Genomic DNA, 20415 nt, shown 5'->3' with positions numbered 1-20415 from the left:
AAAAGACGTGAATACTTAACAAGACAGTCCTCCTGTGCTTAGAAGGCAGGTCCCCATGGAGTACACCCCCGCCCTCCGCCCTCAATATTTTTAACAGGGGCTTCCTAATAGCTAGCGTGATCCCCTCCGCAGTGACTGGTTCGCCGTAAACCGACGCTCTTTGAATCCAGTCGTTTAAGTATGTTCCAGAAACTCTCGGCTCTGCCGCGAGTACACGGCCATTGTAGAAAAGACGGCTTTATCTGCAGTAATGGTCTGAGGTCACAGGGACCATATTTGGAGCAGGGCGGGAGGGAGGCCTTCTCCACATGCAGCTACGGTGTCGTCGGGCCCCGTTCCAAGCCCCCAGGTCAGGCCGGGTAATCCCGGCGCAGGCATCTGGCCGTACCTTTCCTTCGGCCAGGACACAACCCTGGACTTGGAGCCGGCCCACCCCGGCTGCAGCCTCGTGAAAGTCACGTCCCCTCTTGCCCGTCCTCTCGGGTTCTCTATGGTTCTCGTGGTGCCTCTACTCTAATTCTAGTTCCGGTCTCTATGGCGGCAGCAGAGGCAGGAACGGTTGTAGGTCGGCCGAATTAGCAGCCTAAAGGCCAATGAGAGTGGAGGAGTGAAAGAGTATTAGCCAATAGAAACTAGGAGTTGTGGTCAGGTGGTGAGATTGACAACACTACTGACCAATGAACGGTGCTTAGGGCGGGTCGCTCTCAGGGCTTATCCCGCCCGTCCCGCCATTCTCGCTAGTTCGATCGGTAGCGGGAGCGGAGAGCGGACCCCAGAGAGCCCTGAGCAGCCCCACCGCCGCCGCCGGCCTAGTTACCATCACACCCCGGGAGGAGCCGCAGCTGCCGCAGCCGGCCCCAGTCACCATCACCGCAACTATGAGCAGCGAGGCCGAGACCCAGCAGCCGCCCGCCGCCCCCCCCGCCGCCCCCGCCCTCAGCGCTGCCGACAGCAAGCCCGGCACGACGGGCAGCGGCGCAGGGAGCGGCGGCCCGGGCGGCCTCACATCGGCGGCGCCTGCCGGCGGGGACAAGAAGGTCATCGGTGAGGACCGGACGTGGACGGGGGTGGGGCAAGGAGGGAAGTCTGGCGGCGGAACCGTTACCCGAAGCGGGGCGAGTCGGCGGGCGCGCGGCCGGCGGGGACCGACTCGGCGGCGCGCGGTCGCCCCTCCCCCAGGCCCCCCCACTCGCGCCCTCGCGGACGCTTGTCCGCCCGGTCCGCGTGCCCGGCAAGCGCGCGCGCGCGCCGCCTCCCGCGCCCCCTGCGGACCCCGCGCGGCCGCGCGCCCCTCCCCCTGTGCGGCCGCGCGCCGCCGACCGCGTGTGCGGCGGGGTCCCTCCCCTCCGTGCCCGCCAGCCGCGTGCGCCCGGGCCCGCACGCCGTTGTTCCGTCCCCCACCCGCTCCCTTCCGCGTGTACCCTGAGGGCGCGGCGCGCCGCCTACGCAGGCCGGAGTGGGCCGGGCGGCTTCCCCCTTCTCACGTGCTCGCCGCCGCCCGCGGTCCCAGCGCACACCCAGCTCGGGCCCGCGCCCCGGGCCTGACCCAGGGCCTCTGCTGCGGTGGGTTCACCCACGTGGACCGCGCGGATGGCCGGCGGGCCCTGGGGAAAAAGGCTGTCAGGTGGCCATGGGTCGCTGCCAGGGAATGCGTGAGCCACCGGATGCTGAAGCGTGGCGGTTTTGAAAAAGGACGTCTAGTAATTGTGGGTTTTTTTCCTCTCTCCTTCAGCAACGAAGGTTTTGGGAACAGTAAAATGGTTCAATGTAAGAAACGGATATGGTTTCATCAACAGGTGAGGTGACCGCCGCTGAAGCCCTGTCCTGCCTCTTGCATTGCTCTCCTCCATCTGTAGGCTTTAGGAACTTGGGGTTGTTGCCGCTTGTGTAGGTTGCCACCCCTGGTGTAGTGGTAGTGGGGTTTTGTTTTCCTTGGTGAACGAAAGGATTAGGAGACCCAGAGATTGTCTTTGTTTTGTAGCTAAATGTTGATCTCTAGCTAACTTGAAAGATACAAAGCGATTTAAAAGGCAGGCGGAGTGAGTGAGCCATCTCTTAACAGTTAGGGCGAACTGAGAAAGCTAAGATCTGGTGTGATTCTGTTAGGCTTAGACCCCTCGCATTTTTATCCGTCATTCTTTTCTGTTACTGAAATTGGTATTAGAAAATGTGAGCCGCTGTTTATTATGTAGGTCATTTGCAACTTGTTAATCTTTGGAGGTAACATGATTTGACAATGCAAGTATGTCATTTTGACTAAGGTCTTATTGCCTTATTCCTCCGACTTCCTTGTCTCCCCCCCCCCCCTCCCCCCCCATCGTACCTGTTAAAGCTTTGGTTGTAGCTTACGGTGACCTTAGTCCACGATTACATTATTCTTTGTATTTGAAGGCAGAGCTGCAAAGTGCATCTTTAGGATTAATCCTTGGAGTTGTTTGTAGCAGTAGGATGGTGACTGCAGTTCACTCAGTGCTCTTCGTGGTCCCTGTCAGCCGGGCATCTTTTCCAAGATGGCTGCCCAGGCTGGCAGTGCGGTTACAGGGTGTAGAGCACTGTGCATGCTAACAGCAGTGTTGGCCTTACAGGTATGATGCAGTCATCTTAGCATTTTCTTACACCCCTATTACACTGGATGTTTGAAAGAACTTCAAGAGTAAGAAGTAATACCAAATGTTTCTGAAATGGACACTACTGAGGGAAACCAAGTGGGCAAGATCAAGCCTAGACACACAATTGGCTGGCAAAAACCCATTAGTTACTTAAACGCTCAGAGAGCAAAAGAGATGGTTAGCATTTGACGGTCTGTTTTCCACGTTTGCAGCTGAGGGGAAACATTTTATTTCTTCCAAAATCTTTAGGAATTTTCCATCTGTTCTTACACTGCCTTGGGACAGGCCAAGGCCACATTTTCTCATCAGCTTTTTGATAATGGGTTACTAGTGAGGAAGGCAGGGACTGCTTTGATGCCAGTGTTTGACCACTTTTTAGGTGATCTCTGAATTTGTTAGTATTTCAGTCTTACTCTGATTCTCCTTTCTGGCCTCACCCTTAAACCAGTGGTTTTTGAATTTGTGTGCTTACCTTGAAAGGGTAAAAGTGCACATTCCTGAGTTCTTTCTTCTCAGCTTTAGATTCATTGGGTCTGGAGTACATTTTTTAAGGAGAATTCCAGGTGATTATAGCTTGTGAACCTCAGTTTGAGAAACACTGCTTTTGACCTTTGACCCAGTGTGGTGATAGGCTATCACAGGTGTGCCTATTAGGAGTGATCTATAATTTGCAGCCTTTTAAGTAATTTGTGTGTTTTAAAGATTGTAGCATATATGTGCCTTCTGTTCTGCTGCATTTGTTAAATGGATCTAGATTATATTTGTAAGTAAACAATTGATAATCCAAGATAAAAGCAGTTCTTCGGGTTCTAAGTTTTTTCTGTGAGATACCATTCCTTTATCCGTCTAACTTGTAATCAACTCTTTGATCATCAGATAGGGCAAGTTAAATGTAAGTTGGCTTTTAATGATCCTTTGTTTGGATTGTCTTAACCACAGATTGTCAAACTAACTGGTTCAAATAAATGTGCTTCACATTTCTAAACTGGTCGTCTCAATGATTCAGAGACTTTTGAACAAGGCACTATAAAACCTAACAGAAGTTAAGTCCAGGAGAGGTGTACCTTGCATAAGGGAAAATGTATAGCAAGTGGTTCAGGGCTGTAGGCACCTGGCTTTCCTGAGAGAGAGAGAGAGTGTGTGTGTGAGATGGGTGCTGTTTTTGAGGATACAGTGTATGGGATGATTGGTATAGCTCTAATTTTAATCTTGGGATTCTATGAACTATGTATTTTAGGTTCTTAAGTGTTTGCAATTTGTTAAAAATACATTTTAATGTAAAAGTCCCCTTTAAAGGAATGTATTTTCATGATAAACTTTTTTCAGTCTGTTCTTATTTTTTTAAGGATTGTATTGTATGAAAGGTGCCAGATAAATAAGACTGTTAATTTTAACACAGCAAATTTTTTGGCTTTGTTTTCTTAGGCTATGTAGTCTAGGAATTCATTGTTATTCCTTTGTGTTCTGTGACTACGAAAGATAATTGGATTATGTGACTAGAGGGGTTTATTAACCTCCAGAATTATTTTTTATTTTATAATGAAAAACTTCACTCAAGACTATTTGAGATAGCATTAGAAGGGTGGCATGGGGTCAGTGTTTTCAGGGTTTGATTACTCTGATTTTGAATCGAGAAACTGTTTCCTCTTTTGCTTCCAGGTGATGAGGATTAATCCATGCTCACCAAATTTAAGAAAGATTGACATGGATCAGTAACAACTTATTTTCCAGTTGGACATGCATCTTTTAGTGACCAGAATAGAAATATTTTTCTGTTATCCAGAGTAGTTAAAATGCTAAATTAATTGTAAGGGGTGGCCAAGAAATTTGGAGCAAAGAGAATCAAATACAGAAGAGATCACAAACTGGTAATGTGCCTAATCTGTGAGTTTTTAAAGAGCAACTATTTTAGTTTGGGGGCCTTTAGTTCCAAGTAAATGAAAATCAGCTGCCTTGAGTGTTACCACCTGTAATTGGGGTATGCATTCTCTTTACCACATCTTTCAGGCTTAGTTTTCTCCTGTTGTTGACTTCTTTCCTGCCTGGCCTCTGTTAATGCATTTGTGTTTATTACTTATTACCCAAGGTCTAGGAAAGGCTCAGCTGTCCCTCCCTAGAAAAATACTATATCGTGGCTCTCAGGTTTGGTCTCCCTTTAGGGGCCCTCCCTATTGGGGATTTCATGTGTATATAACTGATTCTTCATTACAGTGGTGGTAAGAGTAGCTAATGTTTATCAAATATTTATGCCAGGAACTATAATAAATGCTTAAAGTCAACTAATGGATTTAATCCTTGACATTTCAGGTATAGGTACTCTTCCATGGCACAGAAAAGTTGAGTAAACTTGCTCCAAAAAGTGTGGTTAGTAAGTAGCAGAGCTGGGATTTGAATTTATTTTCTCACATTGGAGTTTGTGTGCCCTAACTGCTGTTATGCTGTCTGCCCAGCCTTCAGTTTGTTTGTTTGCATATGGTTACAGATTGGGGTGGAGGTGGTATTCTTGGCCATTTGAAAGGCTCTTAAATTGACGCCTAGCCGGTCACTAGGGCTCCTGTATGCTGCTCGTTCCCCATAGGAAAGCTTTCTGCTTCTCACTGCCTGTTCCATGTAGTTAGGGATTGCCATAATATAGTTCTAGTTTAGTGTGCAGATTGTCTACCTAATATTGGGAGGCAGTTAAGGAATTACAGGAGAGTACTAGGCTTTATCTTTAAATTCATTCTGTTTTTATATGATCTTTGAATCAGGAACCAGTTTTGCCTTTTAAATGTTGTTTAAAAGAGAGGAAAATATACAGCAAGTCTGTGACCCTACAAAGCCTGTTTTAAATATTTACTTGGCTGCACTGGGTCTTACTTTTCATGTGGAAATCTAGTTCCTTGACCACGAATTGAACCCAGGCCCCCTTGCATTGGGAATGTTGAGTCTCGGCCACTGGACCACCAGGGAATTCCCACAAAGCCTGTTAATTTTAAAAGTTTGTAGACCTGTAGAAAGATGATTGCCAAGCCTCTTAGGCTATTAAAGTCAAACTGATCATAGCTTGATCACATGGGAAGAGCCAAATCATAGGTAGTCTGGAACATAAATGAGTAAATGCTGTGGCACTAGAGAAAACTTGAAGATGTGATGGTGTGCTACGCGACTGAGTGATTTCACTTTCACTTTAACTTCAAGGGGGCTGGAGGCGTTAAAAGCCATTTGAGTGGTCCCCCAAGTCTGATGTGTCATTGGCAGTCTTTTCAAAAACAGACTGGAGTTCCTAAGACAGTGGCTTGTATGCAGAGCGCTCTAGGATTGATTCATGTGCTGGTTGTTAGGCACTGATTGTGAGTTGGCCAGAAGTCATTTCACCAAGTTGTTGAGAGTTGAAGCTTTTGTTTTTTTAGCTATAGGATTATAAATTAATTTATGCTCTTGGGCATATTAAATTATTAATGGCTTGGTGTGGTGGCCTTCAGATAATGACATAAGAGCATTTATTGACATATGGAATGTCTCCTTTCGGGCAATACTGTGGATTGGCACCTAGTAAAAAGAATGTTTCCTAAAATTTGAAGTTGGCTACATGCTTTTTTACCTTCATTGCACTACATTAGGGACTTTGAAGAGCCTTTCATTTTCTTTAGATCCCTGCAGGACTTCCTTTTTCTTTGGCATTCTCTTAACTCAAAATGGCATCCCCTTTTCTTCAGTCTCTTGCTATCTGTGTGATTTCTTTCTCCTTGATGTCACTACTGTGTTATATGCTGAATAAGAACAAAATTATATCAGTAGTTTTAGATAGGTGAGAAAGCTGTGTTTTCATTTAAAAAATTTTTTCAGTAGTGAATAATGTTTTGTGAACACGAAGAAGTAGAGTAGAAGAATACAATACACATTCTCCTTGACTGCTGGAGAATGGAAGGACCAGTGTGTGATACATGGAATGACGCTGTTGAAATACTGTAAATCTGTGCTGTCCAGTACAGTAGTAGATACACACGTCTGTTGGGCATTTGAGGAACTGATTGTAAAATACTTCAATAGTTAATGTTGACCATAATATTGAAATGATCCAATTCATTTTACTTGTCTTTGCTTTTTTTTTTTTAAGGCCGCTAGGAAACAAACTTAGATATTTGACTTCACAAATAAGGCAACTTGCCCAAGATTATGTAGTTAATAATGGGAATAGCCAGGATTCCAACCTTGGCTCCAATGATTTTGGTAAGGAGCTCTTAACCTTTGTGTTCTGTATCCCATTTTGCCACTCTCTCCTCCTCCTTTGATTGATAGGCCTTAGGTTCAGTTCAGTTCCTCAGTCGTGTCCGACTCTTTGCGACCCCGTGAATCGCAGCACGCCAGGCGTCCCTGTCCATCACCAACTCCCAGAGTTCACTCAAATTCATATCCATTGAGTCGGTGATGCCATCCAGCCATCTCATCCTTTGTCGTCCCCTCCTGCCCCCACTCCCTCCCAGCATCAGGGTCTTTTCCAATGAGTCATCTCTTCGCATGAGGTGGCCAAAGTATTGGAGTTTCAGCTTTAGCATCAGCCCTTCCAATGAAGGACTGACACCCAGGACTGATCTCCTTCAGAATGGACTGCTTGGATCTCCTTGCAGTCCAAGGGACTCTCAAGAGTCTTCTCCAACACCACAGTTCAAAAGCATCAATTCTTTGGCGTTCAACTTTCTTCACAGTCCAACTCTCACATCCATTCATGGCTGCAATCACCATCTGCAGTGATTTTGGAGCCCAGAAAAATAAAGTCTGACACTGTTTCCACTGTTTCCCCATCTATTTCCCATGAAGTGATAGGACCAGATGCCATGATCTTCATTTTCTGAATGTTGAGCTTTAAGCCAACTTTTTCACTCTTTCACTTTTATCAGGAGGCTTTTTAGTTCCTCTTCACTTTCTGCCATAGTGGTGTCATCTGCATATTTGAGGTTATTGATATTTCTCCCGGCAATCTTGATTCCAGCTTGTACTTCCTCCAGTCCAGCGTTTCTCATGATGTACTCTGCATACAAGTTAAATAAGCAGGGTGACAATATACATCCTTGACGAATTCCTTTTCCTATTTGGAACCAGTCTGTTGTTCCATGTCCAGTTCTAACTGTTGCTTCCTGACCTGCATACAGGTTTCTCAAGAGGCAGGTCAGGTGGTCTGGGATTCCCATCTCTTTCAGAATTTTCCACAGTTTCTTGTGATCCACACAGTCAAATAGATGTTTTTCTGGAACTCTCTTGCTTTTTCCATGATCCAGCGGATGTTGGCAATTTGATCTCTGGTTCCTCTGCCTTTTCTCAAACCAGCTTGAACATCAGGAAGTTCACGGTTCACATATTGCTGAAGCCTGGCTTGGAGAATTTTGAGCATTACTTTACTGGTGTGTGAGATGAGTGCAATTGTGCGGTAGTTTGAGCATTCTTTGGCATTGCCTTTCTTTGGGATTGGAATGAAAACTGACCTTTTCCAGTCCTGTGACCACTGCTGAGTTTTCCAAATTTGCTGGCATATTGAGTGCAGCACTTTCACAGCATCATCTTTTCAGGATTTGAAATAGCTCCACTGGAATTCCATCACCTCCACTAGCTTTGTTTGTAGTGATGCTTTCTAAGGCCCACTTGACTTCACATTCCAGGATGTCTAGCTGTAGGTGAGTGATCACACCATCGTGATTATGTGGGTCGTGAAGATCTTTTTTGTATAGTTGTTCTGTGTATTCTTGCCACCTCTTCTTGATATCTTCTGCTTCTGTTAACATACTGTAGTATGGAACTGTGTTTGGTAATTCAGCTGCCGTATTAGACTGAGTGGTGGCAGCCTTCTAGATAGAAATTCTTAAGAGTAGACCATGTCTTATTTTTATTTCTGGTGCTTAGCACAGTGCCCAGTTAGCTAGCACAAGTAAATACCCAACGTTATTAAAGAACTGAATGAGGCCTTTGGGTTTGCTATTCTTTCATTGTCAGTCCTGTGGCTATGGTAGATCAGAGGAAGACCTAATAAGGTGGAATAATATGAAAGAAAAGACTTTGGAAAAAAGTTAAAAGTGGCAGTAATTGGGAATCAACAGACCCACACAGAACAGAACTGGTTTTATGTGGCTTGTGAGCAAAGAATGGTGTTTGCATTTTCCATGTGTTGAGGGTGGTGAGGGGGCAATATGTAGCAGAACCCTGGTCCAGTTACACAGAATATAACTGTATTGCAGGTGAGGATGTGTAGGGATACTCCAACCGGCTTGTTATTTATTACTGTCCTCTCCCCAAATTAGAGAAACCGTATCCTGTAATCTGCTTCTAAAGCAGAAATAGGTAGATTTCCAAACAGGTCCTTTTTGCGTTCTCAGCATGATAAAGACCAGGGCCTGTAGAGTCAGATTCTACCACTGTAAGCAGATGACCACATACTTCATTTTCCTAATTTGTAGAATGGGTGGTAAATATAAATAAAAGCACCCACCTTGGTATTGTGAGGATTGGTATGGTAAAACGCTTGGCAAAATATCTGAAACTTAAACCCTCACAGTATAAGCTGTTACATATCTAAGCTTTTCCCCTGTATAACAAGTTGCAAAACTAGATCAGCTGACTAGATAAGTATTTGGTGAATTTTTTAAAATTCCTTTTACAACCCTAAAGTAAAATTCATAGACAGCTGCTTTTCTTTTTATTGTGGTGTGTATTTTCAGTCTGTAAATACCTATTTGCAGGTACATTAGAAAAAAGGATATGTTGGCTACCCAGATACATGGGCAGCAGCGTTGATAGTAATGAAAAATCCCTCTCTTCAAAATTGCCCCCTTTTTTTTTTTTTAAAGGAAATTTTAATGCATGTTAAAAGCATAAAGTACTTTTTTTCCCCCAAAACTCTAGTAATAAATTTACTTACATAGAAGTCCAGTACCAAATATCCTTTACCTTAGTCATCTAGCAAGTCTTAGATCCTTTACTCCCATTAATGAAAGTAACGTCCCCCTGTCTTGGGAACAACCTTAGAGCTTGAAATTCAGTCATGTTGCATTTGAAAACTAGCGGTGGCTGTGGAATTGTGTGATGTATGTGGACCTGTTTGACAGATGGATAATCCAACTGGCTGTTAATTCCTACGTGTTCCTAATACTCAATGGGGCTTCCCTGATGACTCAGTGGTAAAGAATCTACCTGCTGTTGCAGAAGACTCTGGTTTGATCCCTGGATTGGGAAGATCCCCTGGAGAAGGAAATAACAACCCACTCCAGTTCTCTTGCTTTGGAAATCCCATGGATAGAGGAGCCTGGCAGGCTACAGTCCATGGGGTTGCAGAGTCAGGCACGACTTAGTGACTAAACAATACTCAACTAGTTTATGAGGTCAATTTTCACTCACCCTGCCTTGGGTGGGGGGGGTGTGTGTGTGTTTGAAGATTTTAAATTAATCCTGTTTCTGTGAATGTTCTCGTGTTATGATAATCCCATGCTATATGGATTCTTTGGTGCATATACACTAGAATATTGAGTCCTTTCTCAACTCTGACCTACTGACAACAGGGTGGGTGAGTCAGTAAAGGTCTAGAAATGTTGCTCCTCCAGTGGTTCTGGTTACTAATATTATCATCACATTAATTCCCAATCTCTAGAAAGTCAAATCATTCACCACTGCCCCCCTCACTTGTAACATCCATTCATTCACAGTTTTTCCCCTATTAAGTTTAAGAACGGTATCTCACATCTACTCCCTCACCCACACAGCCACAAAAGCTGGGTCATATTCTCCAGGTCTTTGAACTCAACTTGAATTTGCTAGTTGTTGGTTTTACTCATGTCCATGACTTCTCCACTGGGAACATCTTTCTCATTTTCTTTAATACTCAGGGCAAATGTTGCTTGCTTTAACACTTGTGAAGCCCTGAAGCAATATTTCAACCATGTTTGCTTAACAACAGACTAAAGATTGGTGTGGGTTTCGCAGGTAGTTCTGTGGTAAAGAATCTGCCTGCAGTGCCGGAGACCTAGGTTCAATCCCTGGATGGGGAAGATCCCCTGGAGAAGGACATGGCAACCCACTCCAGGATTCTTGCCTGGGAAATCCCATGGACAGAGGAGCCTGGTGGGCTACAGTCCGTGGGGGTCACAAAAGAGACAACTAAACAACAACAAAGATTGGTGTAAATATGATGTCTTACAGTGAAGTAAAAGAGGGTTGTGTGCTAGTGAAAAGTTGCGTTCATCTTCATTTCCTTGGTTTTCTGGCACAAACAATGCTTGCCTTGTGAATGATGTCGGTATTGGTAGTGTTCATATTTGTACACTGTACATATTTGTTCACTGTAATCAGTATTTTTACCAGCACTTTCTGTTCATGGCAAAGTTGACCAGAAAATACATGGTCCCCATGTACCCCAGGCCTTCAGATTGTATCCATGACCACCTCTGCTGTACTGTACCAAGAGATACATTTGTTTAAATTGTTAAATCTACATTTGACACCAGTATTTATTGCTCAAAGTCCATAGTTTATATTTAGGGCTCACTCCTGGTATTGTACATTCTATTGAGAATTCGGAATAGTAAAGATGAAGTAGGAAGGAAGCTAGTAATTGATGAGAGTATGTTCATGATCTCTTCTACTTTACTTAAGTTAGTAACCATGCTCTTAGAGGTACGAATGGCTTGTGCTGGAATACTTTTAGTGTTTAGTAGAATGAGAAGTGACAATATATGTTGCTAGTCACTTCTGTCCTCTTAATGGCTTTGTAGGTCACACTTTTTGTCTTTTTCCTTTTTTAATGCTTCTGAGGTAGGTGGTAAGACAGTTGTTAGTAAAACCATTGTGATTTACTGGTTGTGTTTTTGTTTTGATTCTTAATTTCCTTCCTAATGGCTGGTTGGCAGCCAGGAAAGTCTCTAGAAAGGGGAGGGGAAGGCTCAAAGGATCGAGCGCATTCTTAATCTTCGGCAACATGCAATGTAGTGTTCAATTTTCTAACTCGTTCTACTTGGTTCTGTCTTGCAGGAATGACACCAAGGAAGATGTATTTGTACACCAGGTGAGTGCTCCTGTGGCTGTTTATACTTCTGGCTCAAAACTTGTGAGAAGAAAAGGGTGTATGTCTTCTAAATTATTGTTGCTTGTAAAAAAGATTTATTAAGTCCACTTACCAAACAATTTAGTTCCCACAGGAAGAGGGGTAGTACAGCTTAAAAATGTGTACATTAAAACATTGTGTTGGCAGTTCACTTAATTAAAATAGGCCTTTCATGTTGGTATTTTGTTTTGTTAATAACTGTAGCTTTTTAAAATGTCGAATTTACTTGATTCCTTACACTAAATTTTCAAACCTAGTTTCAGACAAATGGAAAACCTCCATTAATCCAAATTCGAACTATACTGTTGCTGTCCATAACACACTCAAATGGTGTTAGAATTACCTCTGACAGATGACAGTAATGATGGGGGAAATAGGCCAAAGCTGCAAAATACATTGATTTTGAGACAAATGTTGAAAAACTGGACATTGTGGCATAGATCCTTCTGTTTGTTCTAAAGTACTTTGAATGGGTAAGATAGTTTTTATGTTTGGAGAATTTTTACCAGCTTGGAAAATTTAGAAATCCTTGCTAGTTTAAGGTTAAGTGAAAGGGTGGAATGGCAAGGTTGGTAATTACTTATTAAATAGTTTTTAGATTAGCCTCAGTGTTTGAGAGGAAAAGACTGACAGGATAGGTGCTACATGCCAGACTTTCCTCCACAAGTACTATTTAAGGCAAGTATTTGGGAAAACTTTAAACATTAAGAAGTTTATTGTTTAAGTAAGCCGCTGCCAAATGAACAATAATACTTCGACCTTAAGTATATCATAGGCTTCATTGGACTTAATTTTCTTCATAGGAATGCAATGGGTAGGAAAAATGTTTAGGAATGCATTCTTCTATGAATTCTGCCGGGGGCAGGGGGTGGATTTGTTTTATTTTGTTTTTTTACTAAGACTATTGAAATATTATTGACTTGTATTGAAAATCACTCTTTAAGAACTTTTTAGCCACTGTACTGTGATGTAGACATCAAAAGACAAAGTCAGTCTCCACACTCGTGCCTTTATTCAGGCAGGTGTGAGCTTGGCTGGCAGCATACTTCCTTGGAAAGGCTGCCTTAAGTTGGTGTTGTGTAGCTCTCTGCATTGACCTATAGACCACTCAATGACAATTGAGGGGGAAACCAGATCAGTTTCTAGGTACATCCAAAAGCCTGTTCAGTAATCCCAGGGTCAAACATTAAGTATGGAAACATTTAAATTCTAAACAAATACAGGACTGCTCAGGCAAAATATTGTATTAAAACAAATGTTTGTTTTATAAAATTGAATACCAATACTTAATGTGTTTCTTACTTCCTTCTGCATATTCGAAGGAATTTGCAGACTTGGGTACAAGAGACAGACAGCAAGGCTTGCCAGTCTTGCTGCCTTTGGGCAACAGTGAAGGGTCTGGGAATGTGAGGAGAGAATTGATACTGACCAAAATAAGAGCTTGGGATTTTAATTAACCCATATTTCTGCTATCCCCTATGACTGCAGATAATTGAGAGTTACATGAAAGGTATGAAAACTTTGTGACAGTTTAGATGACAGATGAGATCAATTATTTGGCTGAACACATGTCACCCACTTGTACCAACCCACAAGTTGTCACCGATATGCTTTCCTCTTTATTTTGGAGGTGGTTTCAACATTTAGTTGTTTCTTAGGACTTTGGCTGCTCAGGTCTTGGTGGTGTTACAAGGAGACTGCAGTTCTGGGCAACTTGAGCTTAATTGGCTTCAGATTTATTGGTTGTCCTGCCTCCTCTGGAGTGGAAATGCATGGGTGATCCCGTAATGGATACCGCTGTGATATAGTAGAATGAACATGGGATTTGGAGTCCCGAGACCTGGATTTAGAAAAGTCCATACTCTGCCACTTACTTTGTGACCTTGGGCAAGTCCCCTGACTTTTAAAGCCTGTTTTATTACCTTAAAAGAGGAATGAATAATGATGCCTCACATCTTCATAATGCGATTGAGTGGGTAATGCATGAAAGTACTTTATGGAAGTATTACATATGTGATATGTTATTCTTCCCCTTTAGTTTTGTTATACAAGTCTGGAGAATGAGTAACAATGAGAGATACAATGTATTCTGGGGAGGTAATAACCAACAGAATATTAAAAAGTGTCATAGTTAATTCATGGGAATTGCATTTCCATTGAAGTATTCCCACAATCAGGTTGGAAGGGATTTTGGCTGACATTTGTAACAGAGTTTGATCTGGTAACACAGGGACAAAGTTGGTTTGGTCAACTTTGAAGCATCCAAAACTAAACTCGCCTGTCATCTAAACTGGCCCTGTGTGGGGCTAGCTTCTACTATTAAGTGCAGTCTTTGGGGATAGGTGGATATCCTCATTTTGTTCAAAGCTACATATAATGCTTTTGCAAAAAGCATTTTAAAATACATGTTTATAGTTGTGTTTGTCTTGCGTGTTAAATTACTTGTTTTAGTTTGGAAAATAGTGATAAAATGCTGGGGCCTTGTAAGATTGGAGTATTTTGGTTGAGGTTGGGGGTTAGCACTGGTCCTTGTTTTCCTAAATTTATTGATGGTTTGGTCTTACTTAAAGCTAATTTTACGTGTATATCCAAGTTAAAATAATATTGACTCTGGTACATTTTAAATGAAAAAGCACATTATTCTCCCCTGTTAATCTATTTTTGGAATGTGATATTACTAGACTGCCATAAAGAAGAATAACCCCAGGAAGTACCTTCGCAGTGTAGGAGATGGAGAGACTGTGGAGTTTGATGTTGTTGAAGGAGAAAAGGTGAGGATGCTTTTTGTGTAAAGGTTTGACTTGAGTATGGAAATATTTTGGAGATCTCATCCATTAGGATGGTGGCTCTAAGGTGGATGGATGGGTCAGGTGACCACTTGAACACACGTGCACCAACCCTAACGTGCTGGCTGCAGATAGAGGGCTACCTCTTCAGAACAGTGAGGAACTAGTGTTTAATCATTTCAGTGCACCCCTGGCCACAGAGACCCTTTGTATTTTTTGTGTAAGTTTTGTTGCGTGTACTTAATTCCGTTGTCACTATCACTATATGATGGCTTTTTGTAGGGTGCGGAGGCAGCAAATGTTACAGGCCCTGGTGGAGTTCCAGTGCAAGGCAGTAAATACGCAGCAGACCGTAACCATTATAGACGCTATCCACGTCGCAGGGGTCCTCCACGCAATTACCAGCAGAACTACCAGAATAGTGAGAGTGGGGAAAAGAATGAGGGATCGGAGAGCGCTCCCGAAGGCCAGGCCCAACAGCGCCGGCCCTACCGCAGGCGGAGGTTCCCACCTTACTACATGCGGAGACCCTACGGGCGTCGACCACAGTACTCCAACCCTCCTGTGCAGGGAGAAGTGATGGAGGTAAACGTGCTTTTATTTACTTTTAACTGCTGCTGTCTTGAGACTTTTGTCTGCTTGGGTTTTTACACTAATGTGAATGGAGTAAAATTTGGCTTGGTTTCTGTTCCCTTTTCAGGGTGCTGACAACCAGGGTGCAGGAGAGCAAGGTAGACCAGTGAGACAGAATATGTATCGGGGCTACAGACCACGATTCCGCAGGTACAGTTTGCATTTAAGATTGTTTCAAGCATGTATTATGACTCAGCAGCAGCATGCTTCTTCTGCAGGCTTTTTCAGTCATTTGTCTGTTAACGCTTCACATTTTCTTTCATCAGATGCCTAAGAGGTGAACCTGAAGTCAGTTATCTTTGAGAATGTGTTCTTTGCATCTTTGCTGGCACTGATTAAAAACAGCTTTATAGATGTGGTCTACTTTTTGCAGTTGGTTTTGTTGTTGTTTTACTCTAATGAGGGTATGGAATTTCCCATTTCTGTCCTTTAACAGGTAAGAGAATAGTAGTTTAAACTGCATTGTATTATAACTTTAAGACCTGATTCATTGGGAGGGAGAAAAGTAAAGGTAAGCATACCTTTTTAACAGAAGGTGTTTAATTATTAGAGGAATTAGGGTAGAGCTTCACGGGCCAGACAGGTTTAATGCATATATGTAGTAAAAGGTCTTTAGATATTGAGTCTCCAGATGTGATCCCTAAAACTAACAGGTAGCATACTATTCTAAACCTAGACACAGATACCTTGTTCAAATACTGCAAACAATCACGATATCAGCTCTTAAATAGTGATAAATGTTTATCTGTGATAGTGATAAACGGTCTAAAATAGGCTTTCATGCTCTGTCCCTTTAAATCCCAAGGGCAATATACTTGGTCTACTTTTTGTTACGTTGTAGAACTTTTCCAATTTTCTACCTAGTTTCCTTGGTGTGTTTTAAAACAGCACATGAATTTTTGTTGAGTGCTTCAGTTTTACTTCGTGGTCTCGTTTGAATATATTATAATCTATCGATGAATGCAGGGCTTTCCAAACTATTTAGTCAGGAATTTTTTGTTTGAGTAGTAAATGACACATGCTACTTATAATCCAGGGGGTGAAATGATTGATGCAGATCCAAGAGCAAATTGTGAGAAATCTGAGATCAGTATAGCAGGAGTTTTGCTGAAAGGAGGACAGATGGGGTGGCAGTAAAGGGAAAGGAGTCATTAAGAAAGGATTTTTTTTTTTTTTTTTTAAGAAATAAGAGCTTATTTGTAGGCTAAAAAATGCAATTTTTAAAAAAAGGATACTTGTCAGGGAATTATCTGCTGCAGCTGTCTTCAGTTAGGATTGGGTTTGGTCCATGTAATGGGATATCTTTTGCTGGGAACCGTGAATGTTGCATGTTTAAAAAGCCAGAGTTTTGGGGTACCAGTGTGTTGGTGAAGTCAAAAGGAAAGGGGTGAGAGGTTTGGGACAAATATGTGAAATTATCTGTAGAAGAGAAGTAGGGGAAATCAAGTAACAGTGATCACAAATTTAAAGTGGGTCCACCAAACATGCTTATGTTTTTGCAGCCATTTTGAGCAGCAGCCTCAGATTAAGCAGTTAGATTTGTTCAGCATTTGTCTACTCAAAGATACTGGGTTTGGGTTTGATGATAATCTTTAGTGGTAGACGTTATACTTGGAGAGAAAGGAGAGAAGAGGATTAAGGAAGCGTTAAGGTCGCAGAGAGTCAGACTGAACTGAAGAGACAGAATGATTGATAGGATTGTTGGATTATAGGTCCTAGTGGACATAAGAGTGGGAGAACAAGACTCCTGGAATACACCAGGAAAATAAGTAAAGGGTGACTAGAGAGTGGAATGCTTGAAACTGAGAGAACCTAAGTAGCAAACAAGAATTGCATGGGAGGTAAAGTGGCCACCTCATGCGAAGAGTTGACTCGTTGGAAAAGACTCTGATGCTGGGAGGGATAGGGGACAGGAGGAGAAGGGGACGCCAGAGGATGAGATGGCTGGATGGCATCACTGACTCGATGGACGTGAGTCTGAGTGAACTCCGGGAGTTGGTGATGGACAGGGAGGGCTGGCGTGCTGCAATTCATGGGGTCACAAAGAGTCGGACACGACTGAGCGACTAAACTGAACTGAAAGAATCTAAAAGCCGATGTTATATGGAACTGTCATGATAATTACAATAGGAAAAGGGTAGTAAAATGGAACATGACATTAAGATTTGAAAGGTGGGGTTTTAGAATTCAAAAGGCTACAGGGGAGGGCCAGGGCAGTTTTGCCAGACTGGTCAGGAGTTCCCCAAAATGTGGGAAAACTGTTTCAGGAGAAGAGGTGTGGTGGGGGCTGCGGGGGGTGGGGGAAGTTGGGAGGGGAAGGTGGAAGATTGGAGGGGTTAGAGGTGAAAAATGGAATCTTAAATAGTTAGAGCTGGGATGACCTACACGTGTGTAAAAGGTATGCTGATAATCTTGGTGATTAAAGTGTGTGACTCTGGTTTTTAGTGTATTCACAAAGTTATCATGTCTCCCCTCCAAAAGAAAAGGGCTTGTATTCATTAACAGTCATTCTCCGTTCCCCTGTACCCCAGCCCCTGGCTACTGCTTTCCTTATCTCTGTATTTGCCTAGTTTGGACATTTTTGTGTCTAGCTTTGACCTCGTGTATTTTAGTCATTCATGCCTTTATCATTAGTACTTGATTTCTTTTTATGACCAAATCAGGTTCAGTTGTATGGATATTACATTTGTTTTTCGTTAACTTGGTTGATGGGCATTTGGGTTATTTTCACATCTTGTTTTGAATGTTAAAATAATGCATAATGGATATTGTTTTGGATACAGATCTAGAAGTAGAACTGCTAGGTCATTTAGTCTCCAAACTGCTTTCCAAAGCTGCTGCACCATTTTATAGTCACACCAGCCAGCAATGCATTGGGGGTTTCTCCATCCCCTCCCCAATATGATTGTTTTCAGTCTTGGGATTATGGCTCTCCTGGTGTGTATGAAGTGGTTTTGATTTGCCTTTCCCAAACTAATGGTTGCTGTGTACTTTGATTTATATGAAGATAATACCTTTTCTCTGGTTTTGATTTCTGCTTTTTTTTTTTTTTAAACAAATATTCATCTATAAAGGTTAGCACTTGTTGCCAAACCTGGTTACTTTAATACCCGTGTTTTTAAATAGCATCAGGGTGTTGATGGTGTTGTACAGCTTTAGTCCTTCCATGGCTAACTTTGGAATAGCTTATACTGTGCGTATTTTGAGTAATATAAGTGTGTTGTTGTTCAATCACTAAGTCGTGTCCAAGTCTTTGTGGCCTTATGGACTGCAGCACTCCAGGCTCCCCAACCTTCACTTAATTATCTATGAATATATTGGGTATATATATGGATATATTGGGTAATATGAGACTATTAAAAGCAGTTTTAAATGGTCATCTTAGTGTACACTTCCAAATCCTTTTACCAAGTCGTCATATTCAATTTGTGCAGTAAAAACCAAGTTTATTCTTTCAGTTTTGATAAACTGCCTGCACACCACTTGATAACAGAAAGGGCAGATGTGTTGACCCGTGACTTGATGAAAGAAGGCAGGTTTTATCATTGCAAGCTTCCACAATGTTCATTCCAGGGGCCCTCCTCGCCAAAGACAGCCCAGAGAGGACGGCAATGAAGAAGATAAGGAAAACCAAGGAGATGAGACCCAAGGTCAGCAGCCACCTCAACGTCGGTACCGCCGCAACTTCAATTACCGACGCAGACGCCCAGAAAACCCTAAACCACAAGATGGCAAAGAGACAAAAGCAGCCGATCCACCAGCTGAGAATTCGTCCGCTCCCGAGGCTGAGCAGGGCGGGGCTGAGTAAATGCCGGCTTACCATCTCTACCATCATCCGGGTAAGTGAGCCTCGATGGCCTTCTGGCCTCTGGGCAGTCATGAGTGTTGTCCATTAATGAAAGAGAGGAAAACCCAGTTCATCAGGTACGGTGTCTTCTACCCAAACTAATCTTAAGATGACTCGAATGTCATTTTGTTAATGAACTGTACGTCAGAGCCATACTCTGGCCTAGCTTTACATTGTATCTTTTGTATTAGGGCCTTTTCTTGGATGATTTTACTAGTAAGCTGGAGAAGGAAATGGCAACCCCCTCCAGTATTCTTGCCTGGAAAATTCTGTGGACAGAGGAGCTTGGTGGGCTGTAGTCCATGGGTGTCATTAAGAGTCGGACGTGACTGAGCGCACACACAAACAGCAGTGAGCTGAGGAAAGTCTTGCTAACCTTACCCTAACAAGTAATTACACTGTGATATTCTTCATTTTCAAAAATCAGTGGGGTAGCTACTTGGATTAAAAACGTAGGTGATGATGACCAGTATGGTCTGTTTGAGGAACCTGGTGGCTTTGGCATTACATCATCAATTCTGAAATTAAGAGGATTCCCTTTTTACTTGATTCTAGGAGACCTGTATTGTCTCTGTTTGACTCTAGAATTATCATTTTCAGCCAATGAGACTTTTTCCACCTATTTTGAGTGTCAAAAGGTCGTTCAGAACCTACGAGTAAACCATTCTTATTATATAGCAGTGCCCACTCCTGTTATGAACTGCTGTGTAAAGGTAAACCAGTATGAGATGTGTTAATACCTTCCCTACCTAGCTAATTTGACCTGGAGCAATTTGATATACTAAAAGATTGCAGTGAACTATAGAAGGTAATTAAAAAACTTTTTTTTCTTTCTCTCTTACAGTTTAGTCATCCAACAAGAAGAAATGAATATGAAATTCCAGCAATAAGAAATGAACAAAAGATTGGAGCTGAAGACCTTAAGTGCTTGCTTTTTGCCTGTTGACCAGATAACTAGAACTATCTGCATTATCTATGCAGCATGGGGTTTTTATTATTTTTACCTAAAGACGTCTCTTTTTGGTAATGACAAACGTGTTTTTTAAAAAAAAAAAAAAAGGCCTGTTTTTTCTCAATACACCTTTAAAGGTTTTTAAATTGTTTCATATCTGGTCAAGTTGAGATTTTTAAGAACCTCATTTTTAATTTGTAATAAAAGTTTACAGCTTGATTTTTTCAAAAAAAAAGTCAACAAACTGCAAGCACCTGTTAATAAAGGTCTTAAATAATTGTCTTTGTTGTATATTTCTGCCTTGCTTCATTTTAGTTTATAAGGACTTAGCTGGTTATTTGCTTGAATCTCTGCAGATAGGTGATACTTCATGGTATTTACTCAAGGAAATGTTCTTAAAATGTGTAATCATTTGTTGAGTAGCATACCTGTACTGAAAATTAGAATTTGATACGGTAATCTGGCCATTTTCCTTTCAGTTCAGTTCAGTCGCTCAGTCGTGTCCGACTCTTTGCGACCCCATG

At 42.4% G+C, this 20415-nt stretch overlaps 1 protein-coding gene across 2 annotated transcripts; it reads left to right on the top strand.

Moving 5' to 3' along the window:
• Positions 1 to 728: 728 nt before the first annotated feature.
• Positions 729 to 20173, top strand: YBX1 (Y-box binding protein 1). 2 transcript variants are annotated; one of them, XM_025288959.3, is made up of 8 exons: positions 730 to 1044; positions 1733 to 1796; positions 11601 to 11634; positions 14355 to 14444; positions 14742 to 15044; positions 15160 to 15242; positions 18666 to 18931; positions 19784 to 20173. In XM_025288959.3, the coding sequence occupies exons 1-7, from the start codon at positions 879 to 881 to the stop codon at positions 18898 to 18900; spliced, it is 975 nt and encodes a 324-aa protein (XP_025144744.1). In that variant the 5' UTR covers positions 730 to 878; the 3' UTR covers positions 18901 to 18931; positions 19784 to 20173. The 2 variants fall into 2 exon arrangements, with proteins under 2 accessions (XP_025144745.1, XP_025144744.1); XM_025288960.3 differs by lacking the exon at positions 14355 to 14444 and having other exon boundaries at positions 729 to 1044.
• The last annotated feature ends 242 nt before the right edge of the window (positions 20174 to 20415 follow it).

This window comes from Bubalus bubalis, chromosome 6 (assembly GCF_019923935.1).
Source record: "Bubalus bubalis isolate 160015118507 breed Murrah chromosome 6, NDDB_SH_1, whole genome shotgun sequence".
Taxonomy (NCBI): Eukaryota; Metazoa; Chordata; class Mammalia; order Artiodactyla; family Bovidae; genus Bubalus; species Bubalus bubalis.
Note: the sequence above shows the minus strand (reverse complement) of the source record. Positions and strands in the feature narration are given on the sequence as shown.